The sequence below is a fragment of the Henckelia pumila genome, chromosome 1 (genome assembly GCF_033568475.1).
Source record: "Henckelia pumila isolate YLH828 chromosome 1, ASM3356847v2, whole genome shotgun sequence".
Taxonomy (NCBI): domain Eukaryota; kingdom Viridiplantae; phylum Streptophyta; class Magnoliopsida; order Lamiales; family Gesneriaceae; genus Henckelia; species Henckelia pumila.
Window position 1 is genome coordinate 111,497,818 of NC_133120.1, and position 27,884 is coordinate 111,525,701.

At 38.3% G+C, this 27,884-nt stretch overlaps 2 protein-coding genes across 2 annotated transcripts; one reads left to right on the plus strand and one right to left on the minus strand.

Moving 5' to 3' along the window:
* Positions 1 to 14,808: 14,808 nt before the first annotated feature.
* On the minus strand, positions 14,809 to 23,045 carry LOC140888958 (T-complex protein 1 subunit beta). Its single transcript, XM_073296653.1, has 12 exons — positions 22,828 to 23,045; positions 22,636 to 22,697; positions 22,476 to 22,532; positions 22,176 to 22,241; positions 21,981 to 22,092; positions 21,463 to 21,591; positions 20,996 to 21,067; positions 20,635 to 20,750; positions 19,924 to 20,000; positions 18,336 to 18,821; positions 15,757 to 16,072; positions 14,809 to 15,242 (listed from the first exon to the last, which is right to left on the minus strand). Exons 2-12 carry the CDS (start codon positions 22,639 to 22,641, stop codon positions 15,096 to 15,098), a joined length of 1,584 nt encoding a protein of 527 aa, XP_073152754.1. The 5' UTR covers positions 22,642 to 22,697; positions 22,828 to 23,045; the 3' UTR covers positions 14,809 to 15,095.
* A 1,659-nt stretch (positions 23,046 to 24,704) lies between these two features.
* Positions 24,705 to 27,605, plus strand: LOC140872610 (protein FAR1-RELATED SEQUENCE 5-like). Its single transcript, XM_073275503.1, has 4 exons — positions 24,705 to 26,867; positions 27,121 to 27,187; positions 27,312 to 27,364; positions 27,414 to 27,605. Exons 1-4 carry the CDS (start codon positions 24,705 to 24,707, stop codon positions 27,603 to 27,605), a joined length of 2,475 nt encoding a protein of 824 aa, XP_073131604.1.
* Positions 27,606 to 27,884: the final 279 nt, after the last annotated feature.

The window sequence follows — 27,884 nt, forward strand, 5'->3', positions numbered from 1 at the left end:
CCTTAAAATTTTACCATTATTCGGCTCGATTCGGTTCGTTTGCACCCCTAGTTCTAATAGCTGCACTTCATCTGTATCATCTTTGCGGTGAGGCTTCTATTAGGATCGATTTTGGCTGCTCTTATGCAACTTACGTGAGCAGTTCACTTGACAAACTTCTTATATGAGAGCAGTTGTTATTAGCAACTAACTATATTCTTTCCCGTGTGTAATGTTAATTGGCCAAAAAAAATAGTGCGAAAAGAGGCAAAATAACATATTGAACAATGATAAAAGTATCTTGACAGAAATATAAATAACACAGAGATGTTTATGGATGTTCGGAGACAAAACTCCTACGTCACCTCTTTTTCCCTGAGGAAAGGATTCACTAGAAGAATTTAGCTCATACAACGTCTTGTATACAACTTACTCCAATCCTAGGACTTACCCTTGCCTAGATCGGAACTCCTAGAACACAACTAAGTTAAGACACTCCGTCCTAACAATCAAATTATAGTGATGAATGAATCCGTATACTCAAATAGTATATCAATTCATTATAAACAAATAAGCAATTGAGAGTTGATTCTTGGCCCTTGATGATCCTCAGAGATCAGATGTATGAATTTTGTGTGTGGGCACGTTGAGCAGTATATATGAATCTTATGAGTGCTCATAGCTTGTATCTCTTGCTGTTGTATAAGTTTTGTATTTCTTTTCTGCTTGTATCTCTTGTCTCACTCTCTTCTAAAGTTTCTTCATACATTTATATATTCATCTTTGCAACATTCATCTTTGTCATAAATGCATGTCTCTTTTGCCTCTAATATCTTAAATAAGTCTTATGAGGACTTTAATGATGTTGCTCATTCTTCAATAAAAGTGTTCGAATCTTGCAACGGTCTATATGTTTGAAATATATCTTGAATCAGTAGGATAATATATTCCAATTTTTCTGAGCAGTTCGTTTCCTTAGCAGTCTTGATTTTGGATTGGATATGTGAACAAGCTTCTTCAGCTGGTCTTGACTGTATCAATATAATGTCTGACTTGACTGTTTATTCTTGGACTGCTTGCATATCAACTGGACTACTTTGACTGCTTGTATACCTATTGGACTGCTTGCATCTGGACTGGATTTCTCGGACTTAAGATATTCCTCCATATCATCTAAACCATTGGGTTCTTTTATGACAATCATATCCTGGAAAAAATTCCAAGGGCCATCATTTAAAACTCTTTTTTGATCAATTGGTGTGAGACCTCGGTTCCAAACAACTAATCTCGGGATTAAACAATACTAAGACATACAATAACCAAAGGTTAAAGCAATAAAAGAAAATTATTATTTTTAAATAGTGCCTCGCTCGATCGGTAAGATCTTACCGATCGAGCGAGCAACTTTTGCAAAAGCTACTGCCCGAGAAAACAACCATCGCCGCTCGATCTGCAACATCTTGTCGATCGAGCGGCCAACAAAAATAGTAAAACAAAAACTGCACCAAAAAGCCCTCGCTCGATCCGCAACATATTGCCGATAGAGCGGTGACAGAAACAGAGCAAAAACAGCAGAATTCATGCTAGAATTTAAGTACAATACCATCATAATATTATCATGCATTACCATCAAAAATTATCCAACTAATGCATGAAGTACTGGAGTTATACAACCGCTCCAAATATAGAATATGCAACTATAACAATTCAACAAAGCTTGCATAATCAATACAACAACATAACGAAGTTCGATATCTAAACATGTTCCAATATCACTAGGTAGACATGCTGACATGACTTCTAAACCGAGTCTCACTACTAGCTCTCCCTCTTGATGTTAACCAGGCTTTCGCTGACTTGGTCCTGCCCCACCTGTTGCCAAGTACACATACAAAACAAAGCAACAGCTGGATAACCGGTGAGAATGATAATCCCAGTAAAAGCAACATAACAAGTAATACAACAATAAACATGCTTTCAAGACAACAACGAAATCAATTACAACGTAATGAAATGCATGTCTTTAAACCGGGATATCAAATCTGATAAACGAGGGATTGTTGCTGTGCTTTTGGGATCCCGAGGATGAGATCACGTAACGACTCACCGACTCTCCCAATCGAGGTGGTGTCACGTATCCCACTCCTCTAGACTTTGAGCAACTATAATGAGTATGCTAGCACCAGGCGAAACGACTACGACCTAGGCCACTCAATCATAGTTCCCAAACGTCTAAACAAAAAGGGGCGGTTCTGCCCGCTAGAAACAAGATTGGCTCAAGATGAATGCATAACAAAACATAAACATAAGCCACATAAACAACTCAAATAACAACCAAAATACAAGTTCCACATGCTAGAACAAGTATTGATGCAATATGTGATTTGAAAGGGAAACTCGAGAACCAACAGTCCCGAGTATGCTATCCCGCTACGATGACTGCTTTTACCTTTCAAGGTAAGTAGTTCCAATCTCTGGAAAAGCTACAACAAAAGATTGTATCAACATCTATACAACCTAAACAACAAACGACGGCTCAAGGAAAACTTTTTACCGATCTTCGTCCAACTCTTGACGATCAAAATGCTGTTAACCCTGGGCTTGACAACTCCAAACGAATCTGTTCAGATACAAATCAAAGATCAATAACCATGATCAACTTACAAGCCAAGTTCAACAACGCAAAACAGTTCGAAATCTCAAAACTCCAACCGGCGGCATAACGGCTATAAACTGAACAAACTGACCACGCAGACAGCAGTTCAATATTTCTAACAACTCATAACAAGGCCAATACAATCATAACAAGGCAAACCCAACAAATCTCAAAACCATGATTTTCGAAAATGGCTTCCAAAAATCACAAAAAATCCGAACGTCGCTCTAATTCAAAATCGACAGATAATAAACGATCAGAACTCCGCCAAGAACAACATACTAGAATCTAAATCGATTCTAACAACCTCCAAAAAACAAAAAATATCCGATCGGAGAAATACTTACGGCATAACGGAGCTCTCGCTGCAGTGATCGCTAATCTGCCTTCAGAAATAATTTCTAACGGACGGATCGAGATCAGACTGGATTTCGAAAGCTTGAAAAGGGTTTGAGGCGTCTCTAATGGTGGATATCGATTTGGAGAGGAAGATGAAGACTTTTCCCAATCAATTCTAAGTGTAAATAATATATCAAAATCAATATTTACGTTTTAGTCCCTGAAATTTCCAAAATTTGCAAAAAGGACCCTGATCAAAATCAAATCGGCTCGAGAACTCTGTAATCTCCGATTAACTCAAATAAACTCATTTAAGATAAAAACGGTTGTTACAATTCTCCCCCACTAAGAAAAAATTTCGTCCTCGAAATCAACGAGAACCACAACTCATAAGATAGAATAAAGAACTAAAGACAGTAAGAAGAACTCATCATCCGAATAACTCTGGAAAACGCTGTCTCATGTCAAACTCTGTCTCCCAATTCGCTTCCTCGACTCCATGATGGCTCCACTGCACTTTCACCAACGGAATCGACTTGGTTCTGAGCTGCTTCTCTTTCCGATCAAGGATCTGAATTGGTCGCTCAAAGTAGCTCAGAGTCTCGTCTAACTCGGCTTCGTCAGGCTGAAGGATATGAGAAATATCTGGTTGATACTTTTGCAGCATAGAGACGTGAAAAACATCGTGAATATCAGATAAAGACGGAGAAAGTGCAAGTTTGTAGGCAAGATCGCCTATCTTCTCGAGAATCTCGTACGGCCCGATGAATCTCGGAGATAGCTTCCCTCTCTTTCCGAATCTGACAGTGCCTCTGAAAGGAGAAATCTTAAGGAATACACGGTCTCCCTGCTCAAAACTCAGAGGTCTACGTCTGACGTTCGCATACTTCGCCTGTCTGTCTTGAGCTAACTTCATTCTGGTCTGAATGATCTTAACCTGCTCTACCATATCTCTAAGCAAATTCGGTCCCAAATCTGGTGACTCGGACAAGCCATCCCAAAACAACGGAGATCGGCATTTCTTACCGTACAATGCCTCAAAAGGCGCCATACCGATACTCGCTTGGAAGCTGTTGTTGTAAGAAAACTCAACAAGAGGCAAGGAATCCTGCCAGCTAGTGCCAAAGTCTAGCACTACCGCTCGCAGCATATCTTCTAACGTCTGGATAGTCCGCTCTGACTGTCCATCTATCTGAGGGTGATAAGCCGTACTCAGATGCAATCGAGTACCAAGTGCCTCCTGAAGACTATGCCAGAAGTGCGAAGTGAATCTAGGGTCTCTGTCTGAAATGATCGACTTCGGCACCCCATGCAATCTCACAACATTGCTAACATACAACTCAGCCATCTGATCGTGACGATACGTCATCCTATATGGAATAAAACATGCAGACTTCGTCAGTCGGTCGATCACTACCCAAATGGCATCGCATCCTTGAACGGATCGTGGTAGCTTCGTGACGAAATCCATAGAAATGTGATCCCATTTTCATTCAGGAACAGATAGACTGTGAAACAGACCTCCTGGTCGCTTCCGCTCTGCTTTCACTTGCTGACAATTCAAACACCGAGATACAAACCTCGCGATGTCGCTCTTCATTCTCTTCCACCAGAACTGAATCTTCAAATCGTTGTACATCTTACGACCTCCAGGATGAACGCTGAACCGACTGCAATGAGCCTCTCGGAGAATACGCTGTCTCAACTCCGGAATATCAGGCACAACAATACGGTTGTTCACCAACAAAACATAATCTCTAACCTGGAATTCAGACTGATGTCCCGATCTGACTTTCTCTACTGAAACCTGAATGCTCGGCTCAGACTTCTGTGTTTCTCTGATTGCAACAAACAACTTCGGCTCGGCTTGAATACCAAACACTCTGATAGTCTTCCTATCTGTTTCAAACTCTAAACCAGAAGTGCAACAATCATCGATCAACTGAGAAACACCGATAGTCGAAAGAGATAGAGAACAAAGCTTTCGGCTCAAGGCATCTGCAACTGCATTTGACTTCCCCGGATAATACTTGATTTCGCAGTCAAAATCCTTCAACAGATCTAACCATCTTCTCTGTCTCATATTCAGCTCTGCCTGTGAAAACAAGTACTTAAAACTCTTATGATCAGAAAAGATCTCGAAAGACTCACCATAAAGATAGTGACGCCAGATCTTCAGAGCAAATACAATCGCAGCTAGTTCAAGATCATGAACCGGATAACGAGTCTCGTGCGGTTTCAGCTGCCTCGAAGCGTACGCTATCACATGCTTATGCTGCATAAGAACGCAACCCAAGCCTCGGTTAGAAGCATCACAATAGACTGTGAAACCTCCAGTACCCTTCGGAATAGAAAGAATTGGAGCACTGGACAGTCTCCTCTTCAGATCAACAAAGCTAGCCTCACAATCTGATGTCCAGACAAAAGGCGCATTCTTCTGAGTTAGCTGGGTAATTGGCTTGGAAATAAACGAGAAACCCTCGATGAAACGACGGTAATAACCAGCTAAACCCATGAAGCTTCGGATCTCCGGCACTGAAGTAGGTCTAGGCCAATTCATAACCGTTTCAATCTTGCTGGGATCGACAGAAATCCCATCTTCAGAAATAATATGACCGAGAAAGACAACTCGATCTAACCAGAATTCACATTTCGACAGCTTGGCAAACAACTGCTCAACTCGCAAAATCTGCAACACGGTCCTCAAGTGTTCTGCATGGTCAGTACGGTTCTTTGAGTAGATAAGAATATCATCGATAAATATAATGATGAACTCATCTAAATAACACTAAAAGATACGGTTCATCAAACCCATAAAAACCGCTGGAGCGTTAGTCAAACCGAACGGCATGACTATAAACTCGAAATGACCATACCTCGTTCTGAATCCGGTCTTAGGAACGTCTTCCTCTCGCACTCTCAACTGGTGATAACCTGACCTCAGATCAATCTTAGAGTAGATAGAAGAACCCTGCAGTTGATCAAAAAGGTCATCTATTCGGGGTAAAGGATACCTGTTCTTAACTGTAGCCTAATTCAATTGGCGGTAGTCGATACAGAGCCGCATAGAACCATCCTTCTTTCGAACAAAAAGCACAGGAGCACCCCAAGGCGATACACTAGGTCTGATGTATCCCTTGGCAATCAAATCCTCAAGCTGCTCCTTCAATTCTCTCAATTCAATAAGTGTCATACGATACGGAGCTTTGGAGATAGGTTGAGTACCTGACACTAAGTCAATGCTGAATTCGATTTCTCGAATAGGTGGCAAACCAGGAACATCTTCCGGAAACACATCAGCAAATTCTCTAACCACCGATAAATCTACCAAAGCTGGGCTAGATTTCAGTACATCAACTGCATACACCAAGAATCCTTCTGCACCTTTCTGTAGCAAACGAGTCATAGATAACACTGAAATCAAAGGAATTCTAGATCAAGAACCCTTACCAAAGAATTTTCACTCGTCTGCCATTTCAGGTCTGAACCTGACAACTTTTTGAAAACAATCGACTGTTGCCATGTACTTGGTTAAAGCATCTATACCGACAATACAATCAAAATCTGACAGTCCAAGTACAATACAGTCGAATTCTAACAAATTTCCTTCAAAACACAGTTCACAGTTCCTGACTAATCTGACAGAAACAATTCCTCCACCCAAAGGTGAAGTAACAGCTACTACTGTAGGCAACAATTCAGTTGGCAAAGTATGCAATAACACAAATTTCTCAAAGATAAAGGAATGGGAAGCACCCGTATCAATCAAGACATGAGCAGAATAACCAAAAATTGAACAGTTACCTGCTATAACATCATCAGGTGCTGCCTGAGTCTGATCCTCTGTCAGAGCAAAGACACGTGCTTGCTGTCTCGGAGGCTGGTTCGCACTAGAGTTACCTCCCTGTCTGTTTTGCTGCGGAGGCTGGAAAGAGTGAACTGGAGGATACTGCCTCTCCGGCTGAGCTGTAGGTCGAAATGAACTCCCACTCTGAGCTCGATCTCTAAAACGCTGAGGGCACACCTTAGAGAAGTATCCCGGTTGCTGACAGGTGTTACAATTACCAAAGACTCTCACACACTGATCCGGTGAGTGTCTTCCCCCACACTTGCTGCAATACAAGGATGATGACCCAGAACTCGGCCCTGAACCGAATTGCTTTGAACCACTGGAACTAGAAGAACTGTTCCCCTGCCTCTTAAATTGTTTACCTCTTGCTTTATACTGATCCTTTCTGTGTCCCCCATTGTTTCCACCTTCATACCTCTGCTGCTGGTACTGATGTTGAGGTGGCTGGTTCTGATACTGAGATGGTTGGTTCTGATACTTCCTCTGCTTTTGAGGTGCCACCTGATTACCTCTTTGCCTCCACAAGCCAGATTCTGCTCCCTTTGCGTGATTCATGGCATCCGCAAAGTTGTTAGTCCTGTTGGTGTTTACCAACGTGAAGACGTCGGGGTTCAAACCATTGATGAACTGATCTGCCTTAGCTTCTTCATCTCCGGCAATTAGTGGGGCAAAAATGCAACAGACTATCAAACTTAGCTACGTACTCTTCAATGTTCAGATTCCCTTGCCTCAGATTGGCAAACTCTGCTCCCTTATCTTTGCGATACGAGATAGGGAAAAACTGCTTATAAAACTCAAATTTAAAAAGAGTCCAAGTAACTTCCGTACCTCTACTCTCAAATTCTTTCTTCGTCATGATCCACCAGCTCTTAGAAACTCCACGTAGCTGATGAATGACTAACCTGATTCTGCGGTCATCTGTGTAATCAATGGAATCGAACAGCTGATCAATATCATCCAACCAACTCTCACAGTCAATTGGATTTTCTGAACCCAACAACAACGGCGGATTGAACGACTGAAACCTCTTCAGCAAGGTTTCCATAGGCGTCGCTGTAGCATCCATCTCAACCGTTTCAGTACTAGCTTGCTCAGTTGTAGGGATAACTGGAGGTATGTTTCTGTTTATCATTCGACGAGGACCCATCTGATAATCAAAGGTTAGGACACGAGATATCTCAATCGCTACAATCAGTGCCCTTACAACCGCTTGGAATACCGGATACCAGTCGATAACATAAACAATTATACCTCAAGTAGATCATGCTTTATAAATTAAATCACATAACCATGTAATTCAATAATTCTCAATAATAAAGCATGCTTGCATGGAATTAAGTACACAGTTAAATAATTCAAACACATGCGAGGAGCCAATACATGCAGACTCGATCTACCCCGCTCACTCTAGTTCGACCAAGAATCTTAACTCTTTGATACCACTTAATGTGAGACCTCGGTTTCAAACAACTAATCTCGAGATTAAACAATACTAAGACATACAATAACCAAAGGTTAAAGCAATAAAAGAAAATTTTTTTTTTTTAAATAGTGCCTCGCTCGATCGGTAAGATCTTACCGATCGAGCGAGCAACTTTTGCAAAAGCTACTGCCCAAGAAAACAACCATCGCCGCTCGATCTGCAACATCTTGCCGATCGAGCGGCCAACAAAAATTATAAAACAGAAACTGCACCAAAAAGCCCTCGCTCGATCCGCAACATATTGCCGATCGAGCGGTGACAGAAATAGAGCAAAAACAGCATAATTCATGCTAGAATTTAAGTACAATACCATCATAATATTATCATGCATTACCATCACAAATTCTCCAACTAATGCATAAAGTACTGGAGTTATACAACCGCTCCAAATATAGAATATGCAACTATAACAATTCAACAAAGCTCGCATAATCAATACAACAACATAACGAAGTTCGATATCTAAACATGTTCCAATATCACTAGGTAGACATGCTGACACGACTTCTAAACCGAGTCTCACTACTAGCTCTCCCTCTTGATGTTAGCCAGGCCTTCGCTGACTTGATCATGCCCCACCTGTTGCCAAGTACACATACAAAACAAAGCAACAGCCGGATAATCGGTGAGAATGATAATCCCAGTAAAAGCAACATAACAAGTAATATAACAATAAACATGCTTTCAAGACAACAACGAAATCAATAACAACGTAATGAAATGCATGTCTTTAAATCGGGATATCAAATCTGATAAACGAGGGATTGCTGCTGTGCTTTTGGGATCCTGAGGATGATATCACGTAACGACTCACCGACTCTCCCAATCGAGGTGGTGCCACGTATCCCACTCCTCTAGACTTTGAGCAACTATAATGAGTATGCTAGCACCAGGAGAAATGACTACGGCCTAGGCCACTCAATCATAGTTCCCAAACGTCTAAACAAAAAAGGGCGGTTCTGCCCGCTAGAAACAAGATTGGCTCAAGATGAATGCATAACAAAACATAAGCATAAGCCACATAAACAACTCAAATAACAACCAAAAATACAAGTTCCACTTGCTAGAACAAGTATTGATGCAATATGTGATTTGAAAGGGAAACTCGAGAACCAACAGTCCCGAGTATGCTATCCCGCTACGATGACCGATTTTACCTTTCAAGGCAAGTAGTTCCAATCTCTGGAAAAGCTACAACAAAAGATTGTATCAACATCTATACAACCTAAACAACAAACGACGGCTCAAGGAAAACTCTTTACCGATCTTCGTCCAACTCTTGACGATCAAAATGCTGTTAACCCTGGGCTTGACAACTCCAAACGAATCTGTTCAGATACAAATCAAAGATCAATAACCATGATCAACTTACAAGCCAAGTTCAACAACTCAAAACGGTTCGAAATCTCAAAACTCCAACCGGCGGCATAACGGCTATAAACTGAACAAACTGACCACGCAGACAGCAGTTCAATATTGCTAACAACTCATAACAAGGCCAATACAACCATAACAAGGCAAACCCAACAAATCTCAAAACCATGATTTTCAAAAATGGCTTCCAAAAATCACAACAAATCCGAACGTCGCTCTAATTCAAAACCGACAGATAATAAACGATCAGAACTCCGCCAAGAACAACATACTAGAATTTAAATCGATTCTAACAACCTCCAAAAAACAAAACATATCCGATCGGAGAAATACTTACGGCATAACGGAGCTCTCGCTGCAGTGATCGCTAATCTGCCTTCAGAAATAATTTCTAACGGACGGATCGAGCTCGGACTGGATTTTGAAAGCTTGAAGAGGGTTTGAGGCATCTCTAATGGTGGATATCGGTTTGGAGAGGAAGATGAAGACTTTTCCAAATCAATTCTAAGTGTATATAATATATCAAAATCAACATTTGCGTTTTAGTCTCTGAAATTTCCAAAATTTGCAAAAAGGACCCTGATCAAAATCAAATCGGCTCGAGAACTCTGTAATCTCCGATTAACTCAAATAAACTCATTTAAGATAAAAACGGGGCGTTACAATTGGTGGCGTGAAATACAAAATGAGTATATTCTACCCAACCAACTCAATACTTGGTTTCTTCTGCAGTTGCATGATACGAGGACTCTGAGAACGAAATGTTTCACGATTGATTCTATTTTTTTAAAATAAAAACGCTTTAAAATAGCTAAGCTCATTTAAACTTTTTTTAAGTTACAATTTCTATATCTAAACTGACAATAAATCTCCAACAATTTGTTTAACACAAAAACTCATATGATACAGTTTTAAAAGTCAGTTTTATTAGACGGATCTCCAACTCAATCTAATTCATAAAAATATTTTGATTTTATGTTAAAAGTATTATTTTTCACTCCATATATGAATTAGATCGACATGTCTCACAAACATGGATTTGTTAAGCTATCGTGCAAAAGAGTATTTTGTATTTAATGAATAAAGTTGTGACTCATTTGTTTTTTAGAATGAAATGCATCACATATTTACGATTTTGATCTTTTACATTTTTTCCAATTTCAAATATGATCTTGTATTTTATAATTTTCTTATAATTTCAATATGTTTTCATAAAAATGCCGAAGAAACACTGCAAACATCAACAATTCAAAATCAAGTATCTTAAACATCGGTTTCACATCATTGGCACATCAACACAACATCAAAAAAAATTGAAGATAATAATAATCGATATTATAACTTGACAATATAAAAAATAAAAATTACAGAATAAATATATAAAACCCAAAAAACAATTTTCTTTTATAATAATGTCATTTTCGATAATATTAATATTAATGAAAAATACAAATATATACGCTTGACACACATTTTGATATGGTCACGTAAGTGTGAGGCGGTTTTTGGCTTTATGCAAGATTCCATCACCTGTATCATATTGTATTATCCTGGGTGTTGATTCACAACAAAAGATGGACCCTGATGATATCACCCGGTTGATAGAAAAGATGAAGCTCTCAAACCAAAATACGAATTCAAAAATTATGCTCGATGAGGAATAAAGAAAGATTGGCGTAGAAAGAGTCGGAAATTGCCTTGTGGCAAAAGCCTTGTCCCACAAAGCGATTAATCGTGCAGCGTTTAAGAAACAAATGCCCCGTTTACTACAAAAACTGCATAAAGTGGAGAGATCGCTGGTTCCAATATCTTCCTTGCGAACTTTAATTCCAAGGTGGATCGGCGACGAGTGTTGTAGGAGGGGCCGTGGAATTTTTTATTTTTTTATTTTTTATTTTTTTTGGTGACGTGGAAACCCGCAACCGTTACCTTTCGGTGCTTTTTGGGTAAATTTCCGGACTAACGCATTGGCTACTTTTCGATGCTTTCTGGATAAACACCCGGACTAACTCAGTACGTTAATCAAGTAAACCACACTAGGCAAGCCCTGTGTGACAGGCTAGTCCAAGAAGGGGTTGGTAAGAGAAATCGAACTTCTGACCTCTGACCAATAGTTCACCTACCTCACCAACTTGGACACCCCCTTAGGGGCAAGGGTCGTGGGATTTCTTCAAAAATCTGGTGGTTTTCAAAGAACTTGAGGAATTTGTCACGCCATTCAATCATACATTTGACATAGTCTCCATATGGGTCCAGTTCCATAATATACATGTTGAATTTATGAACAACAAAATACTACATCAGATAAGATCACAAAAAGGAGATGTGGAAGATATTGACTCAGGTGACTGTGGTACTTTCTTTGGCAGATTTGCTAGAATTAGGGTAAATATTCGTATATCGGATCCTCTAAAGAAGTGTTTTGCGGTGGATATCGGCAAGGGAATGGAGGATATGATGGTATTATGTGTGTATGAGCGACTACCGGAATTATGTTACACTTGCGGACGACTGGGGCATTCGGCCAAGTTGTGTGATTACAGTGATACGGATAAGTCAAAAATGGAGTATGGTACATGGATAGAGTCGTCAATTTGGGTTAGGCCCACTCCGCCACACAATTTAAGTGGGTTGGGTTGAAATTCTTTCAACCCAACTAAAGATGGGCCTAGGTGGGCCAACCCGCCTAGGCCCGCGACCCGCGCGGGATGGCCCGCGGGCCTAAAGAATTATTATTTTATTTTTATTTTTATTGTGATATATGTATTTTTTAATTAAAGTTGTGAATTTTTTTTGTATCAATTACTTTATATAAAATTTACAAGTATGAAATCAATATTAATATTTTTATTAATATTTTTTTATTAATATTTATTTATGAAATGAAATTTATAATTAATTATAATGATTTTAATTTTTTATTTGTAGTGAGCTGCCAACCCACGGGCCGACCTGCTTAACCCGGAACCCACCTTGGGTTGGTTTGGGTTGAGGCTTTCCAACCCGTCGGGCTGGTGGGCTAGCCCGCCATCGACATGCCAAAATGTGGCTTTTGGTGGGCCGCCTCGGTCCGCCATGAGTTGACCCGTCTGACAAATCTAGACATGGATGCGGGCGTCAAACTATCAAAACAATATTAAACGACGCACATCTCCGGAGAGAAATACAGCTTCCAAGGGAACATGACTATAAAGCGATAAAAGAGATAGCTCAAAAGCTAGCTCGATAGTCATGTTCTCCCCTAATGAAGTCAAACCAAATAATAAGGGCAAGCATGAAATTGATATGGAGGGTCAGTATATTACCAATTTTACTGACCATACGGTAACAAACTCTTCTGAATGTGAGGTATGAAGGAAAGGGTTGCTGGTGAAGCAAAAAATTTGTTGTCTACTGAACAGAGGAGTGACTTGATAGGGGAGCAGAAGATTAGAATTTTGGGAAAAAAAAATGAAGATCCTTTTGGAAAATAATGAAAATAATGAATGAATTATGGGCTTGAAAGAAATGGCTTAAAATGAGCTTGAGCTTAAAATGGCTTAAAATGGTTTGTCCCACATTGGAAGATTTCCAATGAGTTTCTCTACTTATATAACCCAAATTTGGTTTATGGGATTGGGCCCTTAGGGCACCTAATGTTTTGCAAAGGGACAAGACGCTAGTCGATGCAACTAACACACGCGCGCGGTCGGCCGGCTCGACGGGGTGGGGTGGGGTCTTATGATCCAATTATTCTTTTTGGATAAAATTTAGTTAAAATAATATTTATTATTACGAGCGCAGCGTCAAAAAATGTTGTCAGAGCGTTTGGCGCTCGAGCGGTAAAAACTTACCGTTCTAGCGCGCCGTCTGTATTCCAAAAAGATGCGTTTCTTTTTAGGCTTCTTCTGTTATGGGTTGCATCCTTAGGCCATAAGACTTGTTGTTTGGGGTTGAGTCGATGCTACCCGCAGGATAGTGCCTTGCGGGAGATGTGGCGGTTCATGATTGGTTAAAATCAATGGGCCTTACGTGGGACCCGCTAATTTTGATCAATCATGGGGTTACACGTCACCCGCAGGGTAGTGCCCTGCAGGCGACATATACTAAACCGTTGTTTGGAGTCTCAGTATATATATGTGATTGATATAACACAGAAAAACTGGATCTTGGACATCTGATAACTTATATACATCAGATTTCAGATTTTCTGAAAAATTCTCCCTCACTCTCTCAAAAGAAAGTTTTTGCTTATTTTCTTTCGCTGAAGTTCGTGATATTTGTAGTGCTGCTATATCACGATCGTGAGTCGTTGTATCTTAGAGACGATTGCCACCAACGTTGAACACTGTTAACGGGCAATTTCGTTTTGCGGATAGAGAGAATCTCTTGTCTCGACTTGTTCGTTGCTGTTGTTGCTGCTGTTGCTGACTTGTTCAGAATTCAGAATACATTTCCATAACAGATCCAGACCAAGAAATCATCCAAGAAAACAAGGAGGATGAAAACAAAATGAAAGTGCAAAAGCGCAGCCCACGCCATTGGAAACGCAAAGATACAATCCACCAAAGTTTAAAGAAGCAGGCTGACGATGAAGTGTTGGGAAATGAGAGAAAGTGGCTCCTGGTTTGGAATGAAAATGATGATGTCCCACGTCCACCAAAGAAAAAACCAGTCTTGGGGAGTACGGGAATGATGAATATGGATAATTTGGCGCAGCCCCGCCAGGCAATATGAGTTGCATCATATGGAATGCGCGGGGGTTTGGGAACCAACGTGCATTCCGGGAATCGAAAAAAAAAACCATCTCTTATTTTTGTATCGGAAACAAAATTAAGGGATTACCAAAGCTAGAATTGGAAGCATTTGTGATATGCGCACATGGTCTATCATCTATGTCGTGCCTTCCAGGGAATACGCATTGCTATTTCCTGTCCGACCATCTCACACATATTCATAGCCTAATATTCTTCAAAGCAAAAACAAAAGACGGCGCTATCAGGGACTGTTTACGCCAATATCAGGGACTGTTTGGGAATTTTCCTTTCTTGGTTAGAAAATTTGTAATCTGACATTACTCTGTTAATGAGAATTACGAGTTTTCTTGTCAAAAAAATAAAAATAAAAATAAAAAAATTAACGAAACCATTAAATAAAATTATTATTTACTACACGCAACTCATACTTCTTCGACAGAACAAAAATTCTCAACAGATTTAAATCAAAATGTCGAACACATTGGCTTGATAATGAAATCCATCACGCTCACAACATAACAGCTCAGGATCCTCGACAAATAATCAGCATCATAACTCATTAGCAGGAGGTTTTGACAGATAAAAGAACGTTCGATTTTTTCTAAAAGACCGAAGCTTGTGGCGGCGCCTAGGTGGGAGTGGCACACGAAAAATTAGGGGATTGCTCAACAGTGTCCTTCACATTCTGTCTTCTCTCCTTCGTGGGGCACAAGTGATGATTTCATCGACCCTCAGAATCATCTCAGCAGCTTCGGTTGCAGAGAGCAACACAGCTTGTTTCACTTTAAAAGCTTCCGATATCCCAAGCTCACCCATATCACCTACCTGAATTGGACCCAAAGCATTAACAGAGTGGAAGGGGCACACTAAGTTACATGTACATTACCGCAAACTTCTCATAGTCCTCTGAGGTAAAATTGTAACTGATGATCGAGCAAAGTGGAAGGGCGTGTCCAGAAGTGATGCACATCACAAATACGATTCACATGTTTATAAAACCTCCATAAAGTTGGAATGCCAACTTTAACATAGCTATCAAAAGCTCACAAGTAACACAAATCATGGCTCGAGGCAAAGCAATTACAAAGGCATAACTCTTCAATGAAATGCATGCCCGTCACCTCAAAGACGGGCGGACCGCTAAGCATCATTAGGCCACTATAATGCCTTGCTTGGACCAACATGTGTATGTGTATCATCCAACTTAACTACTACCATGGATGAACGCATCTTTTTATATATATATAAATATGGATGAATGCATCTTAACAGAAAACGTAACAAGGGAAAGAGCACAACTCAAAATCAAGTTCATTTTCAGAACTGAAGAGTTACCCACCGATCCAGAGATGACATCAATCCCCGCATGGCTTTCCTCCTTATGGTGCTCTGCACGAAGTTGAGCGATCAATTCAGCGCTGTCCAAACCTGCATTATCAGCAATGGTAGTTGGAATGGCCACCAGTGCCCGCGAAAAAGCTTCAATGGCATGAGATTTTTTTCCAGGAGTCCTCTTGGCAAGTTCGTCAACTGCTTTTGCCATCACCATCTCTGGCCATCCACCTCCAAGCAAAACTCTGCTATCATTTACTGTTTGAGATAGCACACAGAGAGCATCATGCAGAGATCTTTCGGCTTCATCCAACATATGAGGGCTGCAGAGAGTGGTTTCATGTTAACACCACTTAAATTTAAGAGCTAACAAATTTACACACACATTGCAAGTGATAAATGAGTACGCAAAACAAGCATTAGTTACCACCTTGAATATTTTGACAAAATCATGGTGCAAGCATAATAGAGACTGCACTCAGCATGGCACTTGGCTAACGAATATCAGCACATGTGCACGTGCGGCTAAAAGGCCGAATAATAAGTTCAAACCATAGTTATTTAGGGCGCAAGGCGCACAAAAGCGCTAGGTGCCCTAGAGCCTGAGGCGCGAGGCCCAAAGCGAAGCGCACGCTTTATCGAAGTAAAGCGCATTTGGTAAAAAATTTAAAATTTCATAAAGTGAAAAACTTGAGTGGTTCAAACTTCAAACTTCAATAATCTAAAATGTAAGAGCTGGTTTCTTCTTTCGCGTGCTCTGGACATTTTGGGCAAATTTTCGTATTTCTATTGCCTCCAACGAGATGTTGCTTATGTCGAAAAATCCCATCATTAGTTATTTTCCCGCAAAAATTACACTTCACTTTATTGGTATTTTTAGGGTCCACTAATGTTTCATAATTCCATGCCGGATCTTTTCGAAGGACAGTCGATTCAGAAGTCGACATTTTTCAGCAAGAACAAAGCTATGGACTGGAGGATATAAAGTTGAAAAATAAAGGTAGTGAGATGATGTGAATTGAAAAAAAAAATGGAAGCAGAGCGCTACCACTGCCAAATCAAGAGTTCTGGAAATTGGAAAAACAGCCTACAAGGGGCAAGGGCTGTTGGTGGTTACCTGATTGACTGACCGCTGATTTGAATAGTTAGTCACTTTCACAGTTTTATTTAGTCTTCTGCTTCTCTTATGATGGCGTGAGTAGAGAAAGTTTTGAGAGGGGAGGATTAGACAAGATAAAGAACGAGAGTTTTGAGAGGGGAGGATTAGACGAGATAAAGGAGAGTTTTGAGAGGGGAGGATTAGAGGAGATGAAGAGTCTGCACTCTGCCGCCAGCCATGAGGTTTAAATCAATTACATGCATGCAGGCTTTTGATTATTAAATTAAATAAAAGTGGGCTTAATTAGGCACTAGGGCTTAAAACTTGGTTGGGCTGTGGGCACTTGGGCTAAGGGTTTTAATCAAAATTATTCAACCTGCATAGAAGCGAGCAAGAGCTCGCTTCTCTGCTTCTCGCCTCTTCTGCGCCTGTGGAGAGGTGCGCGCCTTAGGCGCACCTCTTTCAATGTGTGCACCTGGGACAGTGCCCAGGCGCAATTGGTGCGCCTGGCGCCTAGGCGCACACCTTTAATAACTATGGTTCAAACAAGTCAGATAACTAAGTAAAGAATTCTTGGTCTTAGATTATGCATTCTATGGACCATACAATCCGAGACATGCAGTGTTTTCCAAGAATTTTTATTTGAAAAGAATGAACAGTGTATTTCATTGATCAAGAAAGAAAGCAGCATTTGTGAATCATAAGCAAAAATCAGACACAAATAACTAGCAGAGGACAGTTGCATTAAGCCAAACAGAAGTTTAGGAAATTTGTTATATCTTTTCAAGTCAACAGCATTTCACTAAGAGGGTGTTTGACTAAAGTTTATAAGCTGTTAGATCTTATTTTAAAAATAAGCTGTTAAAGTGTTTGGATAAAATTATTTTAAACAACTTAAAGATGTTGATGTGTTTGGTATTATAAGATCTTTTTATTGTCATAATTACTAAAAAGAGTATAATATTAAGAAGTAATGTAATAGTAATATACATACAAAAATACTTTTAAATTTATTATAAATGTTAAACATATATTTAAAAAATAGAACTATCTTTTATTTTAATTTAGAAAAAAAAATGATAAATTATCTACAAAAATGAGAGGACGTGATGAGAATTTAATAAAATATATAAGGATAATATGGAGAAATAAAAGATCAAAATAAGATCTTTTCTAAAAAGAAAGGGTGAAGGGTGACCTTACTTTTTTGTAAAACAGCTTATAAGCTGTTTGACAGCTTATAAGTTGTTTGACAAAAAATTTATCAAACAAATTAAGCTGTTTTCAAGAACTTCAGCGCCAATCACCCTCTATAAATAGACCTGAAAAGTAAATCTCAATTCTTATAACAGACCTGATTCAGCAAATAATAAGAATTCCAACATAATGTGAACTAGAAACTAAAGAATTGTGCCTATCCCTAATCTAACGATCTACCAAAATGACTGAAAAAAGAAAGAACCAGCGAAGAGAGCCAAATACAGTACCTTGCACCTCTAAGTACGATTGTGCATGCTTCGCCCAAATCAACCCCAGAAAAGTGAATCAACTTGTCTTCACCAATCATAATTTCCTCAATTAGCTTGCAGTGTCCAAGCTTCACAGACTCCGGATTATCAAAGGTTGATGCTATTTCACCACCAGTAACAAGAGCCAGCCGCTCAATACCATCAAAATCAGCATGCTCGATTGCAAGCACTCCAGCATCAGCAAATAGTTCCTCTGGGAAATTGTAGATTAATTGTCGGTTAACAAAGCAGTTTATGCCATGATTAATGATCTTCTGCACTTTCTCCCGCATCTTTTCCTTTTCAGCCGTTTCAATTTCAGCGACCTTGGCCATTGAATCAACACGAACACGTGCCCCATAGATCTTCACTTTATCCGTATCCATTGCAGTATTTGCCACCAAAATCTTAGCATTCTCAATGCGTTTTGGTTGGCCAACACCAATTTTCTTGTCTAAAATGAATCTGAAAGTAAAAAAATGTCAACTAAAATATCAATTATTTGACAAAATTTCCTGTCAGATGCCCGAAAAAAAGGGATTCTATTGCTCAATTTTCTTGACTACCAAAAAGAAAATAGATGCCAAAAATAAATAAATAGCGCCTCTATACGCATCATATATATATATTAAATTTTTTTGTTTCAAAAAATTTGTAAAAAAATTACAAATTATATTAAAATTAAACACTTTAAAAATGTTTTTTAATAATATTTTTTTCATTTTACGGTGATAAGATTATTTTAAAATTAAAAATATATATATACAGAAAAAAATATAATTTATTAGGATAAGATACATATTTACTAAAATAGGTTTTTATGATTTTTATTAAATAAAAATAGAATGTTTCTGTAATTTGAGATGGGGTATTTTTGGTTTATCCAAAAACAGACCAAGACACCAACGTTAGTTACCCTAAGACCCTCAACTCTAATAATATATTGTAGATATTTGTTTTCAAATATAAAACTGTGGAAAATACTTGAGAATTATAGTGCGTACACTGAAAAGGACAAAAGATAATAACTCAAGAACAAAGTTACCTAAATCGGACTTCCGATAGATAATCCCCGACTAACCAATGGCTCAAGTAAAAGTGCTCAATTAATATGATTGAACTGTTTAAATAATTTAAAGGGTCTCTGCTACACATTATTCCATACTACAAACACGTTACAAGATTACTGTACTTGAAAAATACCACAAGTATCAATATTTTTTCCTACTGAAAGGCATCTAAAGCCAGACAAGTATTAAGTTAGAGCCAGCAACTTTAAATTATTCAACTTAATACCGCGTTTAGAGTAACAAGTATAAAAATATTCTGTCCCCGAATCCTTCAAAAATTTCATATTTTGTCGGCTATCATCAGACATTGCAAGTAATAATTATATCTAGGTCATGCCAAAGATCAGTCAAATCTCAAAAACAAGAGATTGGTTCTCTTTTCTAACTGAAAAACGCTTATATTCAACACAAACCTCGAACAAGGGAATACAAGGAGCTCAAAACAGATGGATAATATGCAATAAAAATTGATTTTTTATAACGTTCAGCAGGTTTACCCCTCATCCAAAAATGAATCTTTCAGCGAACCTCCAGGCTTTTTGATGATCTGAATAGACTCCAAATTGGTGCTTCCCTGGTATTCTCAACCAAACAGTTAAATTGATTAGAAAGAATGTCTAACCAAATGTGGAAAACGAAAACTTCTTCCAGAGAATGCAAATGAAAATGCCAATACAATTAGGAAGAGAGCGGGGGGGGAAGAAAAAGATTTTCGCTTGCCCTATGTCATACCTAAGACAAGCATCTTGAATATTTTAAAACATAGAAGAATATTTTTTGCATACACAAACTTGAGCAAATTTACAGAACACCAACAATGAATCCACCTCTGTACCATTAATTTACTAAGTCATTCACTAACAAAATTTGGTAAGAAGTCCAACAAACCAAATACTATTCTACAAAGATCAAAGATTTGAAAGAAACAGAAATCCAAACATGTAATCTTATTTTAGCATCATCAACATTGTTAGTTCATGAATTCTATTATGGTTGTGCAGCAACAAAATGCGAAAGGGATACATATTCTTGCAACACTTTTCAACAAAACTACGGAAAAAGTCAGATTGTTCTTACCATAAAAAAACTAGCAGAGTGATCTAAATCAATCACTTGACTTGGTAAAAATTACCAAAGGGTCTTGAGACATTCTTCGACACCCCAGAAACGTGAAGCTAACTAGCTACACAAGTGAAAGGTAACAATACCTTTAGCCTCATAACTGCATCAACTGCAAGTTTCGCAAAATGCTCTTTATCCTGAGATAGAATTTTGGAGCTCAAAGTAGTCATTGCAATCTTCATCAAATCTTCCTTAAATTTCTCTGCATAAAAAATAAAAAATTAAATGAAAGAATTCTGTGAACTCGATCAAATATATGACCTAGTGGCTAGTGCTACACTCCTTTGTAGTGTTGAATTAATTTCTTAAAGTGAAATACCCGACCTTATTACAATATTATTTTGTTGACTTTCAAACAATGCCAGTGCTATGATTGGGCTGAAAGATAAACATTACACACGAAATGATTTGCCGCAGTAAATGATGAGAAAAATAATAAAGAATCACCTGCATCGAGTTTATTATCCACAACCTTCTCCAGCAACGCATTTCTGGCACATTCTACTGCCAAACGAAATCCTGATGGAAATTTACATAAATAAATACACCTTCCAATTTCAAAAGAAGATAGACACTAAATAGAGCAACCTTCATAGCAATGTCAAAAAGACAAATGATTATATTCGCTAAACAAAGCAAAATAACACCGCATTAATAATAAAATCACATTGTTTTGTCTAAAAAATTATCGGGACAAAAATAGTGGTTCAGAGACAAATAAATACGAAGTCAAAACTGCACAGACTACCTAGAGATAAAAATCACCAGATCTTATACTAGTTCAGCTTTCGTATTGATGAAGATAAGCAAAGAAATTTGAAGGGCATTGCTACGTATTCAAGCACACAAAAAAAGATGAACCTAATAAAAAAATCGCAAAGACACGTGCATGAACTGAGAAGCATACGACACACCTGCAATAATAGTCATGGGATGAATCTTCGTATTAACGAGCTTCTCCGCCTCCCTCAAAAGCTCCCCAGCCAAAACAACAACTGAAGTTGTCCCATCACCAACTTCATCGTCTTGAACTTTCGAGATATCTGGCGATCAAATTAAGTTTTTCCAATGCACAAGATAACAGGGATATGTTTTATACTATCATTCTTTTCACAAAATATTACCTCCTAAACAACTCGCTGCTAATAGAGATTCACGCGTCGCCAAACTATTTACCTTATCCAAACTATAAGCTTCTTCAAGGAGTGGCCAACAAGGCGAAAAATGATTGTAGCCCAAATTACCAAAAGATTATAAATACATTAGTTGGTCATCCACAATTTTTTTTTAAAAATAATCATAATGTCCACCATTACAGCATAGCACACAGCAATCAATTGCAAGAGCATTCTACAAAAGAGAGAGGCACAAAACGGGCAGACTAAAGGAAGCATGGAAAAAAAGGAAATAAACCGAACAATGCCAAGGATACCAACGAGGACTTTGGCCGCAGGATTGTCAATATGCAAAGACTTTAAGATGGTTGCTCCATCATTCGTGACAGTGACGCTGTGACCTCTACCAGTTGATTGCAAGATCTTATCCTGCATCGAAATTGGTCCAACAATGCAATAATTCACCCAAATATTCAGATTTACTTGATAACATCTGAGAAAAGGTTCCTTACCATTCCCTTGGGTCCCAAGGTAGTCTTCACCAAGTCAGCAATTGCCATTGCTCCAACAAAGGAGGCCTAAAATTGAAAGACCACATCTAGTCAGTATTTCGAGGGTGCCACTTACATATAAGACAAATTACTCTGAAGAAGTGGTAACTGATTGGAAGAGTGTAAAGATGATACTGGGAAAAAAAACTAGTAAACACATTCCATGCCATGTACCAGCATTCTCTGGTGTTTCTATAAAACACATTTTCTATTTTTAAAAAATTGAAAATTATATGTATTACTAGAAGGTAAAAGACTCACCATTCTAGCACGCTCACCCTTTTCTTCTGTCGCGTCATCTTTAAGAAGTCTGTCAACCTAGATACTCAAAAACAAAGTAATTACTATCCAGAAACTTACGAGATGAGAAATACACAAAAATGCAACCTTGGCATCAAAAGTGTAGAAGAATCTGACATACCGCCATAGGAACAAATGCTGGTTATGAATATGAACTGCTGGTGCACAAAGTAAAATGATTATCTGGAGAAAAAGAGGGGAAAATGTGCATGTTTAACAAGCATATCAAAACTGGCTAATAATCAGTATCAAATCATGGTTCGCAGAAACGGTATCGGAATTCCGGCCGTTCCAGAACCGGAACGAGGTCTACCTTGACGTTGTTCGAGTGCTTCACGGTGGATGCTTTGGGGCGGCGTTTTCTGCGAGGAAAGCGGCGTTTTAACGATGAAACGGCGTGGAGCGGTGGAACGGATCGGTTTTTCCGGAGAAATGGGAGAGGAACGGCTGTTTCTGTGTATGTGATGTGTTTCCCTCTGCGGCGCTGTGTCTGTGTATATCAGTGTATGTGTCGAGGAAAGGGGAGAGACAATAGATTGTGTTAGGTCATTTGTAAATAATTAAAATTAAAATAATTCTATTTTATTTTAATTTTTTTAGTTCCGGATTAAAGTAATAGAAGAAGTTTACCTTCACAAGTTTCATAAAACGAAATTTTATTTAAAAACATTGATTTATTTGTATGTATGTATAGGTAAAAGATTTGTTTAAATAAAACTAATATCAAAAGTTTTCATTTATAAAACGTGGGTGAAATTGATACTATTGATTTAATATTTTGATATATATATATATATATATAGTACCGTTCCACTGCATCCCTTGGGCGCAGGAAAACTTGGGCGCCTGCCCATGTGGCGCCCAAGTGTCTTTTTTTTTTTATTTTAATGTCATGTGGGTTTACACCTAAAAGTCTTCTTCTCAGATCCCAAACATCGCGACAATTATTTTTTCCTCGAGCTTCTTCAACAAATTGGTTCTTCTTCCTCTAAGCTTCTCCGCTCAAATCCGGCGTCGGAGGACCACATCTCCACCATCTCTAAGGTTTTTCTTCCTCTAAAATAGGCGATTACATCGCAAGCCCTTTTTTTTCTTCTCACGTTTAGATTTTTTGCAATTTTCAGAACCGCTCCGCCGTGGAACGACCACATCCCTTTTTTCTCATCCCCGATTTTCATAACCCTCCAAGTGTTGTGTTTTTGCCGACTGTATTATCTTGGAGGAAAGAGGTTCTTGCAGCCATGAATGGATTTGGCGAGATCGTGTACATATATTGAGCAGATGGTAACTGTACTTTTCCGTTCGACATATTGGCGGTGGAGTATAAGCAAATACAAGATGAGTTCTTAGGTGCAAAGTTCAGTACTCCAGGTAATCCTGATGATTATTACTAATCAGCATTGGTCCGGAAGAATATAATGCACAATATTGTTCTTCAATCCACCATTTATATTATCTCCTTGTCATTAATGATTTTGAGGATATGAAAGATTAACGTACGTATATTACACAAAAATAATTTTACTATATATATATTTTTTCTACTTGCTTGATCCCAATCTATCACTTAAACAGAAAATGCCTAAGTTCTGTTTAAGAACAAAAACAGCATAGAAAATAAGCAAAAAGTTAATATCACTAGACTAGTCAAAAAAAAGAAAATAAAAAAAGAGGGATTTTCTAAATAAGACCTCCTACACACTACTGTAATCGATCAAATCTGGCTCCTCGGTTATATTATTGAATTATATAGTGGTGATATACGGCGATTAAGAGAAAGAAGCAGTGCCTACGTTCACATATAGCAAATGAAGGCCCAACGCGCACCCTTGGTGCTACCCATTTGTGAAGGCCCAACGCTCATCCTTGTTTGTTTTTTTGTAGTTTATTCGATAAATTGTTGTTTATCCATTTTCATAATTTGTAGATAAGTTCATATTAACTGTTATTATTATTATTATATGGTTTTATCTTTGATGATAAAAACATTTGTTATATTTTGTATTTTGCAAATACAACAAAATTCGGAATAATTAAAAGCAGTGGGTCGTTTGCATTCCAGAAATTGTGGTATCTTACATTTAACGATGTCAGGTATCTATCAATTATTAGTAATATTGTTAATTATTTGTTTTCTGAATTTATTAAAATTTATTATATTAAAATGTATGATCGTCATATTTTACAGAGATGGAAGAAAGCAGTGGGGATGATCAGTCATACATCCCTCAAGTTGGAGATGATCGAAAGCCAAATATTGGAATGAGATTCGAATCATTGGAGGATGCATATTCGTACTATAACCAATACGCACGAGAATCAGGATTTAGTGCGAGAATTAGCAATAGTAAGAGAAGTAAGAAGACGAGTGAAGTTGTTTGGAAAAAATTTGTATGCTTTAAAGAAGGGCAGACAGATGAAGTTCGATGGAGTAAAGAGGCAAATAGTGATAAACCAAGACAAAACAGAGCTCGTCGAGACATTCGATGTGGATGTAAAGCAAAGATTTCAGTTGTGAAGGAACAAACTGATACGGGATGGATGATCAGTACTTTCGTAGAAAACCATAACCATCCACTTGCTACTCCTTCGAAGGTCCATTTGTTACGTTCACATCGCAGTGTTTCTGTATCAAAGAAAGCACTAAGTCAACAATTTGCAGAAGCCAATATTCCAACTTGTCAACAAATGCGAATATTTGAGATAGAACATGGAGGGCCAGAGAACATAGGTTGTACAGAAAGAGATTTGAGAAACTATCAGAGAAGTTTAAGGGAGGAGCACATGGGGATGGATGCTGAAACATTTGTTGATTTTTTGCAGTCTGAGAAAGATAAGTATTCAACTTTTTTCTTTGATTATGAGACAGACTCAGACAACAGATTTAGCAGGTGTTTTTGGGCAGATTCTGTGTCAAGGAGGGCCAACATTGTCTTTGGCGATGTAATGGTGTTTGATACAACATATAACACCAACAAATATGGGCTGATTTTTGCACCTTTTGTAGGTGTTAATCATCACAGTCAGACCATCCTATTTGGTTGTGGATTTCTGAGTGACGAAAGAACAGAATCTTTTGTTTGGTTGCTAGGTAAGTTTCTAGAAGCAATGCCTAGTGGTGCACCAAAATTGATCATCACTGATCAGGATCCTGCCATGACCAAAGCAATAGCCCAAGTTTTTCCCCAAACAGTGCATCGATATTGTCTGTGGCACATTTTAAACAAATTTCCAGACAAATTGAGTCCTGTGATTTTCCGTGATCATTACCAAAGCATTAGGAGTGTCATTGTACATTCAACAACAAGTGATGAATTTGAGGAGTCATGGAAAGGGGTTATGGAGTCTGCAGGCTTGGTCCAAGATGATTGGCTGATTTTGATGTATGATTTGAGACATAGGTGGGTGCCAGCTTATTTTCTAAATGTATTCTCTGCAGGGATTTCAAGCAGTCAAAGATCAGAGAGTTCCCATGCCTTTTTCAAACGGTACATCTCTAACAAGAATGCATTGATGGATTTTATTGTTCGTTTTAATAAGGCACTTCGGAACCAAAGACACAACGAGTTAGTCGCAGATCATATTGATATGAATGAGCGCCCAAAAGTAATGTCAAATTGGCCAATGGAAACTCAAATGGTGAAAGTTTATACCAAAACGAAATGGTTGGAGTTTCAAAAGGAAGTAGGTCAGAGTCATCACTATTATGTGGAACAAGTATCTACTGGAATCGAGTTTTGGGTTTATAATGTAATGAATTTTCAAGCTTCTTTTTCATCGAAACCAAGGATGCTTACACATGACGTGCAGAAAAATGATGTATATTGTAGTTGTATGAAATTTCAGTTTGACGGCATTCCATGCAGGCATATGCTAGCATTTTTTCGTGTCAACCAAGTTTTCCACTTGCCTGATAAGTATATTCTCAAACGGTGGACCCAAGGAGCAAAAGTAGGAGCATTATTTACTCCGTCTGAGCAAAATGTGATAGACGATCCAGAGAGGTGTTTGATGTCAAGGCATTGGAATTTATCTTTTAGATCTTCTGCTTTAATTGATGCAGCATCTATGACTGAAGAGGGAACAAAATTCTTGCATGAACAATTTGACAATATTGACTGCAAAATGAAGGATTTGAATATTTGCATACCATCAAGAAATGCAAATGAAAACAGGAGATTCATGGATGAGGCCATTACTATCATTGATCCTTGTGTAATAAGAACAAAGGGATGTGGAAAGAGATTGAAGTCGTCGAAGGAGAAGGCAACCTCGAAGGGTAGACAGTGTCGTGGATGTGGACGTCGTGGTGTATCGCATGACAAGCGCAATTGCCCAAATTTGCTAGAACAAGTATTACTTGATTAATTTGGTTTATTTGTATTTCTAAAGCTATAAATTCCATTAATCATATTTTTTCATTTTTGGTTTTCTAGGTCAAGTGCAAACAATGATAACGAAGATGACAGTTCAGATGAAGAAGATTTTGAATCGATACATGGTATTTTAAACGGTTTAGTATTTTATCTGAAATTTAGTTACTCGTTCACATTATTTTAAGTTAGTGTATTTTGTATCTTTGGAAACATGTATTTGTACGATACAGGAACACATAATTAAAGTGACGGTGGATGAAAATGCAACGAGTGATCAGAAGCTGTCCAAGGTAACGGGTATTGTTTACATATTTGGATTTGTACCGTATATGCCAAGTTTTGTGGAAATATATTGTCAATCTAAATCAAAAATGATGGCATGAATGCAAAGTATGGCATGAACAACTAATTCCTTTTACAGGTTTAAACGAGGAGAATGGAGGTAGAGATCTTTACTCCCTTTTTATTCGTCCAGTATATGTTCGGTGAAGTATTACATCATGAATTGAGTAAATGAAAGCAGAGCTCAAGCAAAGATGCTGAAGAAGGTAGCATTGTCGAGACAAAAAACAGAGGAAATGCAAAACTGCTCGAATTCGACATTTTCGCCCGAAATATGGCCCGAAAGTTTGAATATTTGGATTGGATGGTATCAGTTTCACATTCCCGTATATGCTCGAATTCGACATTTTGTGACGTCCCCTGTTTGTTGTAAACTTGTTAAATGTTTCCCAAATTTAAGAAGATGTTTCTTGTTTCACCTACTATCCTAAATTATTGTTGTCTTGAGTTTTGCCTCTGTATTGTGGTTTATGTGATGCCCCGGATTGCCAGATCCCAAAAATAAAAGTCGTCATTAATCAAGAATCCAATATAATTTTGCAAAAAATCTACGTCTCAATTGTGGAATTTGATTCTAAAAAATAAATAAAGAGTGCATTTTGCATAATCCGACAAAATCCGACAACTGTTGGCGAAATAATATTTGGCTATT